At 43.7% G+C, this 16989-nt stretch overlaps 1 protein-coding gene across 4 annotated transcripts in view; it reads right to left on the bottom strand.

The window, feature by feature from the left end:
* The window catches only part of LOC311134248 (peroxisome proliferator-activated receptor delta-like), a 49053-nt gene that overhangs the window by 7938 nt on the left and 24126 nt on the right, over window positions 1-16989 (bottom strand). For all 4 annotated transcript variants that reach the window (XM_084167872.1, XM_084167873.1, XM_084167870.1 and 1 more), the window contains 4 exons: window positions 10145-10296; window positions 9823-9961; window positions 9506-9726; window positions 3569-3775 (listed from right to left, as the gene is read on the bottom strand). In XM_084167872.1, coding sequence (XP_084023998.1) covers window positions 3569-3775; window positions 9506-9726; window positions 9823-9961; window positions 10145-10296 — 719 coding nt within the window. The remainder of the gene's footprint in view (window positions 1-3568; window positions 3776-9505; window positions 9727-9822; window positions 9962-10144; window positions 10297-16989) is intronic.

Below are 16989 nucleotides of genomic sequence, written 5' to 3'. Positions count from 1 at the left end.
CAAAACATAAGTGTACATAAATGTATATACATAACTAGCCTACATGTCAAAGTGTAGGTGATATAGCCTATGCATATTGGCTACAGTCTCATGTCCACATCGATGCTGACAGGAGGGAGGCGCCAGAAAATTTAGCCAGACTTCAATGAGACTTAATTACATAGATATAGGCTAAAAGCCAGTCATGTTTTATTTTTTAAAAAATATTTTTATTTTATTTCAGTTCTCATTTACAACTGCGACCTGGCCAAGATAAAGCAAAGCAATGCGATAAAAACAACAACACAGAGTTACATATGGGGTAAAAAAAACAGTCAAAAATACAACAGAAAATATATATACAGTGTGTGCAAATGTAGCAAGTTATGGAGGTAAGGCAATAAATAGGCTATAGTGCAAAATAATTACAATTAGTATTAACACTGGAATGCTAGATGTGCAAGAGATTATGTGCAAATAGAGATACTGGGGTGCAAAAGAGCAAAATAAATAACAATATAGGGATGAGGTAGTTGGGTGGGCTAATTTCAGATGGGCTGTGTACAGGTGCAGTGATCGGTAAGGTGCTCTGACAACTGATGCTTAAAGTTAGTGAGGGAGATAAGAGTCTCCAGCTTCATGTTTGACAAATAAAATGTAAGATAATTAATATTAACGTCTAAAGGCTTGATTCTGTCATACTCAAGGCACTGTTGGTTCAGATAGCAGAGAAAGGCCAGTGCCTGTTGCGCACCGCAACATCACCCACCTTACAATCTGAGCAGAGGCAGTCAACATTTTCAAACTCTTTAACCATAAACGTAATTGTTTAAAACCTGGATGTTTTTTTGTAATTTTATGAGGCATGTCTTACCGTGTTCCAACCATAGGAATGTTAAGGGGATTCTTTTATATACACTTCCTTATTTGCCATTGAAACCAGTATTTATCTCATGTTCTCAACTTTCTTTCGTTGTCCAGCAGCCAAAGACGCAATCCTAGTCATATTAACAACCCATGCTAGTTGTTGCATCTTTAGATCTTGCCTTTCTAAATTTCTAAAGGCTATTCTCATCTCTGTCATATGAAACCGCTCGCATTTGCGGAGCACTTTGCAGAACAGTGTTTTCCCGCTAATTGCATTTTGGAACATTTGGGCTTATAGCCTACTGCCATGTGTGCATTGCTGTGCTTATAATGTGAAGAAATAGCCTAATAGTTTATCAACATTTTAAGCTAAACATTCTGATCTGTTGCATCAGCCTCATTGCTTGAAAACTTTTTTTAAATGTACAGTTGTTGTATTAATTTGGGCTCCATCATCCCACAACTGTCCCAGAGTCTGTTTGGAATATTTATTTCTCGCACAGAACGACAAGCTGACCAATAGAATAGGTCAACTTTTGTACTATGGGGGATAGTAGATTGACATAGGTAGTGCTTTTGCTGTTCGTTACTCATCTTGTTGGCTGACAAAAAGTAAATGTGGACAGTTCTTCTAACATCTTCAATATGCCCCTCAGAATTCGATAAGAAGGACGCGCGCCGTTGCATCCCCGATGTGTCCGTCTTCACTAGCCTACTTCGGAGCTGCGATGCCTGTGAGAAGGATCCTATCACGTGATGGGCATTGGCTAATAAGAATTGAGATATTTGAGAGCGCCAATGCGAGTGAGGTTCTTCAGAGCAGGGAGATTGGCATCTGGGAGAAGGGAATTATAATTATTATATTCAGCCCAAGGGCACAACGGCCACAAGGCATGGATTTATTTTAAATTGGCCTGTGTGTATTTTCATTAGTCATCATGCATCTTATTTATCCAACACAACTATCAGTGCACAGCATATAGAGCCTATTTTGAGCGGGATTTCTTCTGCAGCTCCTCAGCTGGTTACTGCTGGAGTAAAACATGCTTTTATAAGCCCATTCATAGCTCTAAATGCAATTGCGTGTTAACAGTTTTGGTGCACAATTAAAAAGAGCTACTATTTTTAGTTCTCAACTGGTAATTGTGCGCCTCCCATTCACCATTCAAGTGCAGGCAACAGGTTATCATAGCGTCACCCAACACTTTACAATGTGAGCTGGAGGCAGTATGCATTTTGAAAACATACTTAAATTGTTTGAAACCTGAATGTTTTATTTCATATTATGAGGCATGTCTTACCTTGCTTCAAAGTGGCCTATAGGCAAAATCCGACCATGGAAACATGGAGGCAATTATTTTACAAAGACTTCATAGGCGGCGCGTGAGTTTCAAGTTTGGGTAAGCTTACAATTTATCCTACCATTTCTACCGTTTTGTGTGACAGTTATGATTTTTATATGCACATTTTCATGGAACAGTTTCATTTCAATTATAATGTTTTCATTTCTCAAAATCATTGTCAAGCAATTAATCATACAACTGAATTAAAATAATACAAACTAAAAGTCAACTAATGTGAGATCATCAGCAATTGAAACAATCCACAGCAATATAAAAAAACAAACAGCTAATGATCCTCGATCCCTCTGTGGCTTAGTCATGCTTTCTGGTGAAATATTTTATTTATTTCTATATCGACAGCAAATATTTCCATTTACTTCTCTATTGGACACACCGCTATGCCATTTCTCTCCTGTTCTATTGGCTTTCATATCAACTTTCTTTCATTGTCCAGGGCCAAAGGCACAATCTTAGTCATATAAGCAACCCATCCTAGTTGTTGCATCTTTAGATTACCCCTCTTTCTAAGTTTCTAACAGAGATATTCATCTGTCACATATGGAACCGCTATCAGGTGCACTGTTTAGAATGGTGTTTTCCCACTAATTGCATTTTAACAAATTAAAAAAAAGAAGTTTTATTGGCTGCTTCATTACATGAGTAGCATGTCCTATTAAGATAAATGTGACTTCTGTCATTCTGAGCACCGTGGGTGGACGCCCTAATGGGATATGCACCCAATGGATATTGGTCTGGAATATTTCTCAAATGGCCAGTAAATTAAATTCTTCCCGGTCACGTTGTCCGGCGCCACATTTTCCTAACAGAAACCCTGATTGTCTTACACACGGCTGAAATGCTGTTGTTTCAGCCAATCAGCCTCCAGGACACAAACGACCCAGTTTATAATTAAGCAATAAGGCATGAGGGGGTGTGGTATATGGCCAATATACACTGGCTAAGGGCTGTTTTTATGCACGTGGAGTGCCTGGACATAGCCCTTAGTTTGGTATATTGGCCATTATCACAAACGCCCAAGGTGCCTTATTGCTATTATAAACTGGTTACCAACGTAATTAGAGCAGGAAAAAGTAATGTTTTGTCATACCCGTGGTATACGGTCTGATATACCCACGGCTTTCAGTCAATCAGCATTCAGGGCTCGAACCACCCAGTATATAAATGGCCAATATACCACACCTCCTCCGGCCTTATTGGTTAACTATATTATAGCTTACTATATATAAAATTCCTGGCTGTACAATGACTTTCCAACTTGGACAACAAAACTATTGATTAATGATTTGATGGAATGTTGTGTTGCTGTTCTGTACCTGGTCTTGATTGATTGACTGACAATGTAGTGTTGCTATATTTACCTGGTCGTTAAGGAAGAGGTCTACGAAGCCGGGGATGCTCTTGGCGAACTCAGTGAGCTCCCTGACCGTCTCCACTGTGGTGCACTGGCAGCGGTAGAACACGTGTACCCCTATCTCCTTGTTGGGGGGCGTGCCGTTGATCAGCTGTTTCCACACCAGCCCGTTCTCAGCCTGGCACAACGAGTCCATGTCGTGAATCACAAAGGGCTGCAGAGGAGGGGAAGAAAAAAGACAAAGAAAGGAAGGGAGAGAGAGAGAAGACATTTACAGTGGGGAGAACAAGTATTTGATACACTGCCGATTTTGCAGGTTTTCCTACTTACAAAGCATGTAGAGGTCGGTAATTTTTATCATAGGTACACTTCAACTGTGAGAGACAGAATCTAAAACAAAAATCCAGAAAATCACATTGTATGATTTTTAAGTAATTAATTTGCATTTTATTGCATGACATAAGTATTTGATCAACTACCAACCAGTAAGAATTCCGGCTTTCACAGACCAGTTCGTTTTTCTTTAAGAAGCCCTCCTGTTCTCCACTCATTACCTGTATTAACTGCACCTGTTTGAACTCGTTACCTGTATAAAAGACACCTGTCCACACACTCAATCAAAACAGACTCCAACCTCTCCACAATGGCCAAGACCAGAGAGCTGTGTAAGGACATCAGGGATAAAATTGTAGACCTACACAAGGCTGGGATGGGATACAGGACAATAGGCAAGTAGCTTGGTGAGAAGGCAACAACTGTTGGCACAATTATTAGAAAATGGAAGAAGTTCAAGATGATCAATCCCCCTCAGTCTGGGGCTCCATGCAAGATCTCACCTCGTGGGGCATCAATGATCATGAGGAAGGTGAGGGATCAGCCCAGAACTACACGGCAGGACCTGGTCAATGACCTGAAGAGAGCTGGGACCACAGTCTCAAAGAAAACCATTAGTAACACACTACGGCGTCATGGATAAAATTCCTACAGCGCACGCAAGGTCCCCCTGCTCAAGCCAGCGCATGTCCAGGCCCGTCTGAAGTTTGCCAATGACCATCTGGATGATCCAGAGGAGGAATGGGAGAAGGTCATGTGGTCTGATGAGACAGAAATAGAGCTTTTTGGTCTAAACTCCACTCGCCGTGTTTGGAGGAAGAAGAAGGATGAGTACAACCCCAAGAACACCATCCCAACCGTGAAGCATGGAGGTGGAAACATCATTCTTTGGGGATGCTTTTCTGCAAAGGGGACAGGACGACTGCACCGTATTGAGGGGAGGATGGATGGGGCCATGTATCGCGAGATCTTGGTCAACAACCTCCTTCCCTCAGTAAGAGCATTGAAGATGGGTCGTGGCTGGGTCTTCCAGCATGACAACGACCCGAAACACACAGCCAGGGCAACTAAGGAGTGGCTCCGTAAGAAGCATCTCAAGGTCCTGGAGTGGCCTAGCCAGTCTCCAGACCTGAACCCAATAGAAAATCTTTGGAGTGAGCTGAAAGTCCGTATTGCCCAGCGACAGCCCCGAAACCTGAAGGATCTGGAGAAGGTCTGTATGGAGGAGTGGGCCAAAATCCCTGCTGCAGTGTGTGCAAACCTGGTCAAGACCTACAGGAAACGTATGATCTCTGTAATTGCAAACAAAGGTTTCTGTACCAAATATTAAGTTCTGCTTTTCTGATGTATCAAATACTTATATCATGCAATAAATTGCAAATTATTTACTTAAAAATCATACAATGTGATTTTCTGGATTTTTGTTTTAGATTCCGTCTCTCACAGTTGAAGTGTACCTATGATAAAAATTACAGACCTCTACATGCTTTGTAAGTAGGAAAACCTGCAAAATCGGCAGTGTATCAAATACTTGTTCTCCCCACTGTAGTTAATAAATAGAAGTATAATAATAGTAAGACTTTTCACTTGAAATTGCATTCTGCCTGGGCCTGGTTTAGGAAGGTACACTGATAGGAAGAAATTGTGTTTGCATACAGCCAGCCTGTAAAATAACAGTGACACTGACAATTTGGCCCGTTCTCCTGTCCTCCCCATCTTAGACACAACAGTGATAAGGCCTTGAGACAACCAGGGTTTTTACAACAAGTTTATACACAGCTGCTAGGCAACCAACACTACTGGAAAGCTAGGCAGTGTGAACAGAAGTGAAGTTTTAGTGCAGCTGTGCCACTTGGTGCTCCTGTTTCCAGACTGCCATTCTAGAGTAAAGGCTACATACCTGTTGCTTCAATTAGTGTTGATTAAAACGACAGAATCAGAAAAGGCCATGGACACAATTGAAGTGCATGGAAATGACTTAAGGTATAATTTAAAAAATATATATTATTGGTTTGATGAAACATTGATTTTGGCCTTACTGCTATCAGCCCATAGTGTCTGAGAGATATAAGAAGATCAGGAAACTATTTTATTAACCCTTTATTTTAGACACTAAACTATCTCCAAATATACAGTGCATTCATAAAGTATTCAGACCCCTTGACTTTTTCCACATTGTTACGTTACAGACTTATCCAAAGAAGGATGAAATAACTTTTTTCCATCAACCTATACACATTACCCCATAATGACAAAACGAAAACAGGTTTAGACATTTTTGCATTTTTTATTTTAAATACCTTATTTACATAAGTATTCAGACCCTTTGCTATGAAACTCGAAATTGAGCTCAGGTGCGTCCTGTTTCCATTGATCATCCTTGAGATGTTTCTACAACAAGTCCACCTGTGGTAAATTCAATTGATTGGACATGATTTAGAAAAGCACATGCCTGTCTATATAAGGTCCCACAATTGACAGTGCATGTCATAGCAAAAACCAAGCAATGAGGTCGAAGGAATTGTCCGTAGAGCTCTGAGACAGGATTGTGTCGAAGCACAGATCTGGGGAAGGGTACCAAAAACTGTCTGCAGCATTGAAGGTCCCCAAGAAACACAGTGGCCTCCATCATTCTTAAATGGGAGAAGTTCGGAACCACCAAGACTCTTCCTAGAGCTGGGCACCTGGCCAAACTGAGCAATCGGGGGAGAACGGCCTTGGTCAGGGAGGTGACCATGAACCCGATGGTCACTGACAGAGCTCCAGAGTACCTTGGTGGAGATGGGAGAACCTTCCAGAAGGACAACCATCTCTGCAGCACTCCAACAATCAGGCCTTTATAGTAGAGTGGCCAAACGGAAGCCACTCCTCAGTAAAATGCACGACAGCCCACTTGGAGTTTGCCAAAAGGCACCTAAAGGACTCTCAGACCATGAGAAACAAGATTCTCTGGTCTGATGAAACCAAGATTGAACTCTTTGGCCTGAATTCCAAGCGTCACGTCTGGAGGAAACCTGGCACCATCCCTACGGTGAAGCATGGTGGTGGCAGCATCATGCTGTGGGGATGTTTTTCAGCGGCAGGCACTGGGAGACTAGTCAGGATCGAGGGAAAGATGAACGGAGCAAAGTACAGAGAGATCCTTGATGAAAACCTGCTACAGAGCACTCAGGACCTCAGACTGGGGTGAAGGTTCACCTTCCAACAGGACAACGACCCTAAGCACACAGCCAAGACAACGCAGGAGTGGCTTCAGGACAAGTCTCTGAATGTCCTTGAGTGGCCCAGCCAGAGCCCGGACTTTAACCCATCTCTGTGCAACGACGCTCCCCATCCAACATGACGGCGCTTGAGAGGATCTGCAGAGAAGAATGGGAGAAACTCTCCAAATAAAGGTGCGCAAAGCTTGTAGCGTCATACCCAAGAAGACTTGAGGCTGTAATTGCTGCCAAAGGTGTTCCAACAAAGTACTCTGAATACTTATGTAAATGTGATTTCAGTCTTTTTTTTGCAAAAATGTCTAAAAACCTATTTTTGCTTTGTCATTATGGGGTATTGTGTGTAAATAAATACAATAAAAAAATCTTAATCATTTTAGAATATGGCTGTAACACAACAAAATGTGGAAAAAGTAAAGGGGTCTGAATACTTTCCGAATGCACTTCCATTAACTTCAACTGGTACCGGACTACATTCAGACTAGTCTTGTGAGGCTTGTGAGCGTCCTAGAGCAAAACAATCAACATGTTTGTGTTCGTAAGAGACTCGCCTCATATTAGTGTGTAGCCGAAACGGTTCAGACGCTACAGACAGAAGTTGGCAGATTGGATGTACCGACTTCAGATAAATCCTGTGACGCTTGTGGGGGCCGTAAAGCAAACCCAATGTGTTTGTGAGAGTCTCATCTTTCCATAGAGTGGTCATTATAGTTTGTGGGCCAAAGCCTTCGGACGCTACAGAAGTTTTTGTGAGAACACCGATTTTTGGGATGTCTCGTGGTCTGACAAACACTGCTCTAGCACTGCCACCTTTCACCGCAGATGCGAAAGGGAGACATCAGCATATGCAGTGGATTGAACCACAGCTTAAACTGACAGATTTTGATGGGGACTTTTGTATTATGTTAATTAGATGTCCACATACTAACATCGACTCTAGGAGGTTAATCCAGATGAAAATCGGAGCTGGTCTGAGGGTATCATATGCTTTATAGTCAGTATGCAGAATATGTATACAGTAATCCCTCGTTTATCGCGGGGGTTACGTTCCGAAAATGACCCGCGATAAGTGAAATCCGCGAAATAGAAAACTTTTTTTTTTTTACAATTAGCAACTATTACATGTATACAAATACAGTGACTCACGTGTAGGCCGTTTCGTCGACATTATGGGTTTAGAAGATGTTCGAAATTACAAGATAATTTGGCCAACTTAATGTAAATTTGCCAAGCTGTTTTATGTACGTACACATAACTGCACGAGACGACAAAATGATAGCACAATTCGTAGCATGTTTTGATACAAGAAGCGGGAGTGAGTTTTTAGCGAATCAGAATGCAGAGCACAATGCACCAAAAAAAAAAAAAAAATGCATTATGAAAATCCGCGAAATAGCGAATCCGCGATAAGTGAACCGCGAAGTGGCGAGGGATCACTGTACACAGTACTGGGCTACAGCTGGTGTTAAAGTATTATGTGTCTGTACTGTACGACACTGTAGCTGAAGTTCATATATTATATGTATCATATTTACATATGGATAGAGTATTGAGCTGACCTGGTGTTAAAATATATGAAATGTATAATATTTACATATGGAAAGAGTATGGAGCTGGTGTTAAAGTGTTATATGTATACTGAACAAAAATATAAACGCAAGTGTTGGTCCCATGTTCCATGAGCTGAAAGAAAAAAGATCCCTGAAATGTCTCATTCGCATAAAAAGCCTATTTCTCTCAAATTGTATGCACAAATTTGTTTACATCCCTGTTAGTGAGCATTTCTCCTTTGCCAAGATAATCCATCCACCTGACAGGTGTGGCATATCAAGAAGCTGATTAAACAGCATGATCATTACACAGGTGCACCTTGTGCTGGGGACAATAAAAGGCCACTCTGAAATGTGCAGTTGTCTCACAACTCATTGCCACAGATGTCTCAAGTTGAGGGAGCGTGCAATTGGCATGCTGACTGCAGGAATGTCCACTAGAACTGTTGCCAGATAATTGCATTTTAATTTCTCTAATACCATAAGCCGCCTCCAACATCGTTTTAGAGAATTTGGCAGTACGTCCAACCAGCCTCACAACCGCAGACCACATTGTAACCACGCCAGCCCAGGACCTTCACATCCGGCTTCTTCACCTGCAGGATTGTCTGAGACCAGCCACCCGGACAGCTGATGAAACTGAAAAGTATTTCTGTCTGTATTAAAGCCCTCTTGTGGGGAAAAACTCATTCTGATTGGCTGTGCCTGGCTCCCCAGTGGGTGGATAGATTAGGGCCTAATGAATTTATTTCAACTGACTGATTTCCTTGAACTGTAACTCAGTAAAATCGTTGAAATTGTTGCATGTTGCATTTATATTTTTGTTCAGTATATTTCATTTACATATGGATACGCTACTGGGCTGACGCTGGTCTTGCCGGTGAGGATGCTGCGGGCCTTCTTCTTGGTCATGTTGAGGTTCTTCAGGTAGGCATTGTTGACCCGCTTGGCCAGGGATTTGAGGTCCGAGCCGTTGGGGTTGATGGTCGGGGCTCTCTCTCCCGCCAGGAGGCCCGCCACCAGCTTCCTCTTCTCCGCCTCCGGCATGCGGCCATACCGGATTGCTGGGAACAAGCAGGAAAACTCACTGATGGGGTACATCCCTGACGTTCTCTAGACAAAATGTGGGAATGGGAAGGTGGTTAGTGTGTGTGTCTCACCGTCATGGGACATGCCCAGCAGCAGGCACTTCTGGAAGCGGCAGTACTGGCACTTGTTTCTGCTTTTCTTCTGGATCTTACAGCTGCGCTCACAGCGCTCGTACTCCAGCTTCATACGAATGGTCCGCCGGAAAAACCCCTGAGAGAAACAGAGTCAGTGGGGGGGAAAAAGCAAAAACAGTGAGAAAGGGTTTATTAGATATATAGAGCAGTAGACTTCATCATTCATAAACTATGCAAAGAGCTGCTCCAATACATTTTATGTAACACATCCTGGGAGCCTCCTGGGATCTTCCCATCCCTTCAATCCCTGCTTACTCACCTTGCAACCCTCACAGGCATGTACTCCATAGTGGAACCCAGAGGCCTTGTCTCCACAGATCCGACATTCCACATTGATCCCGGCCACCGTCCCATCCTCTCGATCCAGGAGGAGTTGGTCCGACAGCGATGGAGACGACGTCTGGGACAGATCTGGAGACAGATAGACAAGGGAAGGTTCTGTTATCTTTATTTAACCAGGTAAGCCAGTTGAGAACAAGTTCTCATTTACAACTGTGACCTGGCCAAGATAAAGCAAAGCAGTGAGATAAAAACAACAACAACAACAGAGTTACATATGGGGTAAACAAAAACACACAGTCAATAACACAATAGAAAATAGAAAATCTATATACAGTGTGTGCAAATGTAGTAAGTTATGGAGGTAAGGCAATAAATAGGCCATAGTGCGAAATAATTACAATTTAGTATTAACACTGGAGTGATAGATGTGCAGAAGATGTGCAAATAGAGATACTGGGGTGCAAATGAGCAAAATAAATAACAATGTAAATAACAATATGGGGATGAGGTAGTTGGGTGGGCTAATTACAGATGGGCTGTGTACAGGTACAGTGATCGGTAAGCTTCTCTGACAACTGATGCTTAAAGTTAGTGAGGGAGATAAGTGTCTCCAGCTTCAGAGATTTTTGCAGCAGACAACTGGAAGGAATGGCGGCCAAAGGAGGTGTTGGCTTTGGGGGTGACCAGTGAGATATACCTGCTGGAGCGCATACTACGGGTGGGTGTTGCTATGGTGACCAATGAACTAAGATAAGGCGGGATTTGCCTAGAAGTGATTTATAGATGACCTGGAGCCAGTGAGTTTGGCAACGAATATGTAGTGAGGGCCAGCCAACGAGAGCGTACAGGTCACAATGGTGGGTAGTATATGGGGCTTTGGTGACAAAACGGATGGCACTGTGATAGACTACATCCAATTTGCTGAGTTGAGTGTTGGAAGCTATTTTGTAAATGACGTCGCCGAAGTCAAGGATCGGTAGGATAGTCAGTTTTACGAGGGCATGTTTAGCAGCATGAGTGAAGGAGGCTTTGTTGCGAAATAGGAAGCCGATTCTAGATTTAACTTTGGATTGGAGATGCTTAATGTGAGTCTGGAAGGAGAGTTTACGGTCTAACCAGACACCTAGGTATTTGTAGTTGTCCACATATTCTAAGTCAGACCCGCCGAGAGTAGTGATTCTAGTCAGGCGGGCGGGTGCAAGCAGCGTTCGATTGAAGAGCATGCATTTAGTTTTACTTGTGTTTAAGAGCAGTTGGAGGCCACGAAAGGAGTGTTGTATGGCATTGAAGCTCGTTTGGAGGTTTGTTAACACAGTGTCCAATGAAGGGCCAGATGTATACAAAATGGTGTCGTCTGCGTAGAGGTGGTTCTGAGAGTCACCAGCAGCAAGAGCGACATCATTGATATACACAGCGAATAGAGTCGGCCCGAGAATTGCACCCTGTGGCACCCCCATAGAGACTGCCAGAGGTCCAGACAACAGGCCCTCCTTATTCTAGGGCCCTGAATCCCTGACTGACTTTACCTAGGGACAGGAGTTTGTCCTGATCACATGACCAGACAAGGAACATCTCCTCGTCAAATAAATGTACTGGTATTAATTTGCGACTACTGAACAGTCCAATTACTCAGTGCCTTCGGAAAGTTCAGACCCCTTGACTTTTTCCACATATTGTTAGGTTGCAACCTTTTTCTAAAATTGATTAAATTGTTTCCCCCCCTCATCAATCTAAACACAATACCCCATAATGACAGAGCAAAAACAGGTTTTTAGACATTTTAATTTAAAAAAATAATGAAATATTACATTTACATAAGTATTCAGACCGTTTACTCAGTACTTTGTTGAAGCACCTTTGGCAGCGATTACAGCCTCCAGTCTTCTTGGGTATGACGCTACAAGCTTCGCACCCTTGTATTTGTGGAGTTTCTCACATTCTTCTCTGCAGATCCTGTCAAGCTCTGTTAGGTTGAATGGGGAGTGTTGCTGCACAGCTATTTTCAGGTCTCTCGAGAGATGTTAGATAGGGTTCAATTCCGGGCTCTGGCTGGGCCACTCAAGGATATTCAAAGACTTGTCCTGAAGCCACTCCTGCGTTGTCTTGGCTGTGTGCCTAGGGTCATTGTCCTGTTGGAAGGTGAACATTCGCCCCAGTCTGAGGTCCTGAGCTCTATGCAGCAGGTTTTCATCAAGGATTTCTCTGTACTTTGCTCCGTTCATCTTTCCCTCGATCCCGACTAGTCTCTCAGTATCTGCAGCTGAAAAACATCCCCACAGCATGATTCTGCCACCACCATGCTTCACCGTAGGGATGGTGCCAGGTTTCCTCCAGACGTGACACTTGGCATTCAGGCCAAAAAAATATATACACTGCTCAAAAAAATAAAGGGAACACTTAAACAACACAATATAACTCCAAGTCAATCACACTTCTGTGAAATCAAACTGTCCACTTAGGAAGCAACACTGATTGACAATAAATGTCACATGCTGTTGTGCAAATGGAATAGACAACAGGTGGAAATTATAGGCAATTAGCAAGACACCCCCAATAAAGGACTGGTTTTGCATGTGGTGACCACAGACCACTTCTCAGTTCCTATGCTTCCTGGCTGATGTTTTGGTCACTTTTGAATGCTGGCGGTGCTTTCACTCTAGTGGTAGCATGAGACGGAGTCTACAACCCACACAAGTGGCTCAGGTAGTGCAGCTCATCCAGGATGGCACATCAATGCGAGCTGTGGCAAGAAGGTTTGCTGTGTCTGTCAGCGTAGTGTCCAGAGCATGGAGGCGCTACCAGGAGACAGGCCAGTACATCAGGAGACGTGGAGGAGGCCGTAGGAGGGCAACAACCCAGCAGCAGGACCGCTACCTCCGCCTTTGTGCAAGGAGGAGCAGGAGGAGCACTGCCAGAGCCCTGCAAAATGACCTCCAGCAGGCCACAAATGTGCATGTGTCTGATCAAACGGTCAGAAACAGACTCCATGAGGGTGGTATGAGGGCCCAACGTCCACAGGTGGGGGTTGTGCTTACAGCCCAACACCGTGCAGGACGTTTGGCATTTGCCAGAGAACACCAAGATTGGCAAATTCGCCACTGGCGCCCTGTGCTCTTCACAGATGAAAGCAAATTCACACTGAGCATGTGACAGACGTGACAGAGTCTGGAGACACCGTGGAGAACATTCTGCTGCCTGCAACATCCTCCAGCATGACCGGTTTGGCGGTGGGTCAGTCATGGTGTGGGGTGGCATTTCTTTGGGGGGCCGCACAGCCCTCCATGTGCTCGCCAGAGGTAGTCTGACTGCCATTAGGTACCGAGATGAGATCCTCAGACCCCTTGTGAGACCATATGCTGGTGCGGTTGGCCCTGGGTTCCTCCTAATGCAAGACAATTCTAGACCTCATGTGGCTGGAGTGTGTCAGCAGTTCCTGCAAGAGGAAAGCATTGATGCTATGGACTGGCCCGCCCGTTCCCCAGACCTGAATCCAATTGAGCACATCTGGGACATAATGTCTCACTCCATCCACCAATGCCACGTTGCACCACAGACTGTCCAGGAGTTGGCGGATGCTTTAGTCCAGGTCTGGGAGGAGATCCCTCAGGAGACCATCCGCCACCTCATCAGGAGCATGCCCAGGCGTTGTAGGGAGGTCATACAGGCACGTGGAGGCCACACACACTACTGAGCCTCATTTTGACTTGTTTTAAGGACATTACATCAAAGTTGGATCAGCCTGTAGTGTGGTTTTCCACTTTAATTTTGAGGGTGACTCCAAATCCAGACCTCCATGGGTTGATACATTTCATTTCCATTGATAATTTTTGTGTGATTTTGTTGTCAGCACTTTCAACTATGTAAAGAAAAAAGTATTTAATAAGATTATTTCATTCATTCAGATCTAGGATGTTTTATTTTAGTGTTCCCTTTATTTTTTTGAGCAGTGTATATATATATTTTTTTGTCATTTAGCAGACGCTCTTATCCAGAGCGACTTAGTGAATAATTTATTTTATTTTGTATTTTATTTTTATACTGGCCCCCCGTGGGAATCGAACCCACAACCCTGGCGTTGCAAACGCCATGCTCTATCAACTGAGCTACATCCCTGCCGGCCATTCCCTCCCCTACCCTGGACGACGCTGGGCCAATTGTGCGCCGCCCATAAGTCTCCCGGTCGCGGCCGGCTGCGACAGAGCCTAGATTCGAACCAGGATCTCTAGTGGCACAGTTAGCACTGCGATGCAGTGCCTTAGACCACTGCGCCACAGAGTTCAATCTTGGTTTCATCAGACCAGAGAATCTTGTTTCTCATGGTCTGAGAGTCTTTAGGTGCCTTTTGGCAAACTCCAAGCGGGCTGTCATGTGCCTTTTACTGAGGAGTGGCTTCCGTCTGGCCACTCTACCATAAAGGCCTGATTGGTGGAATGCTGCAGAGATGGTTGTCCTTCTGGAAGGTTCTCCCATTTCCACAGAGGAACTCTAGAGCTCTATCAGAGTGACCATCGGGTTCTTGGTGACCTCCCTGACCAAGGTTCTTCGCCCCCGATTGCTCAGTTTGGCCAGGCGGCCAGCTCTATGAAGAGTCTTGGTGGTTCCAAACTTCTTCCATTTAAGGATGACACAATCCTGTCTCGGAGCTCTAAGGAGAATTCCTTCGACCGCATGGCTTGGTTTTTGCTCTGACATGCACTGTCATCTGTGGGACCTTATACAGACAGGTGTGTGCCTTTCCAAATCATGTCCAATCAATTGAATTTACCACAGGTGGACTCCAATCAAGTTGTAGAAACATCTCAAGGATGATCAATGGAAACAGGATGCACCTAAACTCAATTTAGAGTCCCATAGCAAAGGGTCTGAATACTTATAAAAAACGGAAATACCTTATTTACATATCTAATAAAAACGTCCCAAAATGTCTACAAACCTGTTTTTGCTTTGCCATTACGGGGTGTAGACTGTGTGTAGATTGCTGAGGATATTTTTGGCGTATGTGCACTTGCGCACGTGTTTACGTGCATGTTTCTATATGTGTAAATGCAATGGTGTAAAGTACTTAAGTAAAACAACTTTAAAGTACTACTTAAGTAGTTTTTGGTGGTATTTGTACTTTACTTTTTATATTTTTGAATACTTTTACTTCACTACATTCCTAAAGAAAATAATGTACTTTTTACTCCATACATTTTCCCTGACACCCAAAAGTACTTCCCTGATAGCCAAAATGGTCAAATTCCTGCACTTATCAAGAGAACAACTCTGGTCATCCCTACTGCCTCTGATCTGGAGGACTAACTAAACACAAATGCTTTGTTTGTAAATGTCAGTGTTGGTGTGCAATTACATTTACAGTCGTGGTCAAAAGTTTTGAGAATGACACAAGTATTGGTCTTCACAAAGTTCGCTGCTTCAGTGTTATGAGATATTTTTGTCAGATGTTACTATGGTATACTGAAGTATAATTACAAGCATTCCATAAGTGTCAAAGGCTTTTATTGACAATTACATGAAGTTTATGCAAAAAGTCAATATTTGCAGTGTTGACCCATCTTTTTCAAGACCTCTGCAATCCGCCCTGGCATGCTGTCAATTAACTTCTGGGCCACATCCTGACTGATGGCAGCCCATTCTTGCATAATCAATGCTTGGAGTTTGTCAGAATTTGTGGGGTTTTGTTTGTCCACCCGCCTCTTGAGGATTGACCACAAGTTCTCAATGGGATTAAGGTCTGGGAAGTTTCCTGGACATGGACCCAAAATCTTGATGTTTTGTTCCCTGAGCCACTTAGTTATCACTTTTGCCTTAAGGCAAGGTGCTCCATCATGCTGGAAAAGGCATTGGTCGTCACCAAACTGTTCTTGGATGGTTGGGAGAAGTTGCACTCGGAGGTACCATTCTTTATTTATGGCTGTGTTCTTAGGAAAAATTGTGAGTGAGCCCACTCCCTTGGCTGAGAAGCAACCCCACACATGAATGGTCTCATGATGCTTTACTGTTGGCATGACACAGGACTGATGGTAGCGCTCACCTTGTCTTCTCCGGACAAGGTGTTTTCCGGATGCCCCAAACAATCGGAAAGGGGATTCAGAGAAAATGACTTTACCCCAGTCCTCAGCAGTCCAATCCCTGTACCTTTTGCAGAATATCTGTGGGTCCCTGATGTTTTTCCTGGAGAGAAGTGGCTTCTTTGCTGCCCTTCTTGACACCAGGCCATCCTCCAAAAGTATTTGCCTCACTGTGCGTGCAGATGCACTCACACCTGCCTGCTGCCATTCCTGAGCAAGCTCTGCACTGGTGGTGTCCCGATCCCGCAGCTGAATCAACTTTAGGAGACGGTCCTGATGCTTTCTGCCTTCTTGGGCGACCTGAAGCATTCTTCACAACAATTGAACCTCTCTCCTTGAAGTTCTTGATGATCAGATAAATGGTTGATTTAGATGCAATCTTACTAGCAGCAATATCCTTGCCTGTGAAGCCCTTTTTGTGCAAAGCAATGATGTTTCCTTGCAGGTAACCATGGTTAACCGTGGTCCTCTGTAGCTCAGCTGGTAGAGCACGGCGCTTGTAACGCCAAGGTAGTGGGTTCGATCCCCGGGACCACCCATACACAAAAATGTATGCACGCATGACTGTAAGTCGCTTTGGATAAAAGCGTCTGCTAAATGGCATATATTAAGAACAATGATTTCAAGTACCACCTTCCTTTTAAAGCTTCCAGTCTGTTATTCTAACTCAATCAGCATGACAGAGTGATCTCCAGCCTTGTCCTCGTCAACACTCTCACATGTGTTAACGAGAGAATCACTGACATGATGT

This window comes from Coregonus lavaretus (genome assembly GCF_964263955.1).
Source record: "Coregonus lavaretus genome assembly, chromosome: 8".
Lineage (NCBI taxonomy): Eukaryota > Metazoa > Chordata > Actinopteri > Salmoniformes > Salmonidae > Coregonus > Coregonus lavaretus.
This window is presented reverse-complemented; position numbering and strand designations above follow the sequence as displayed.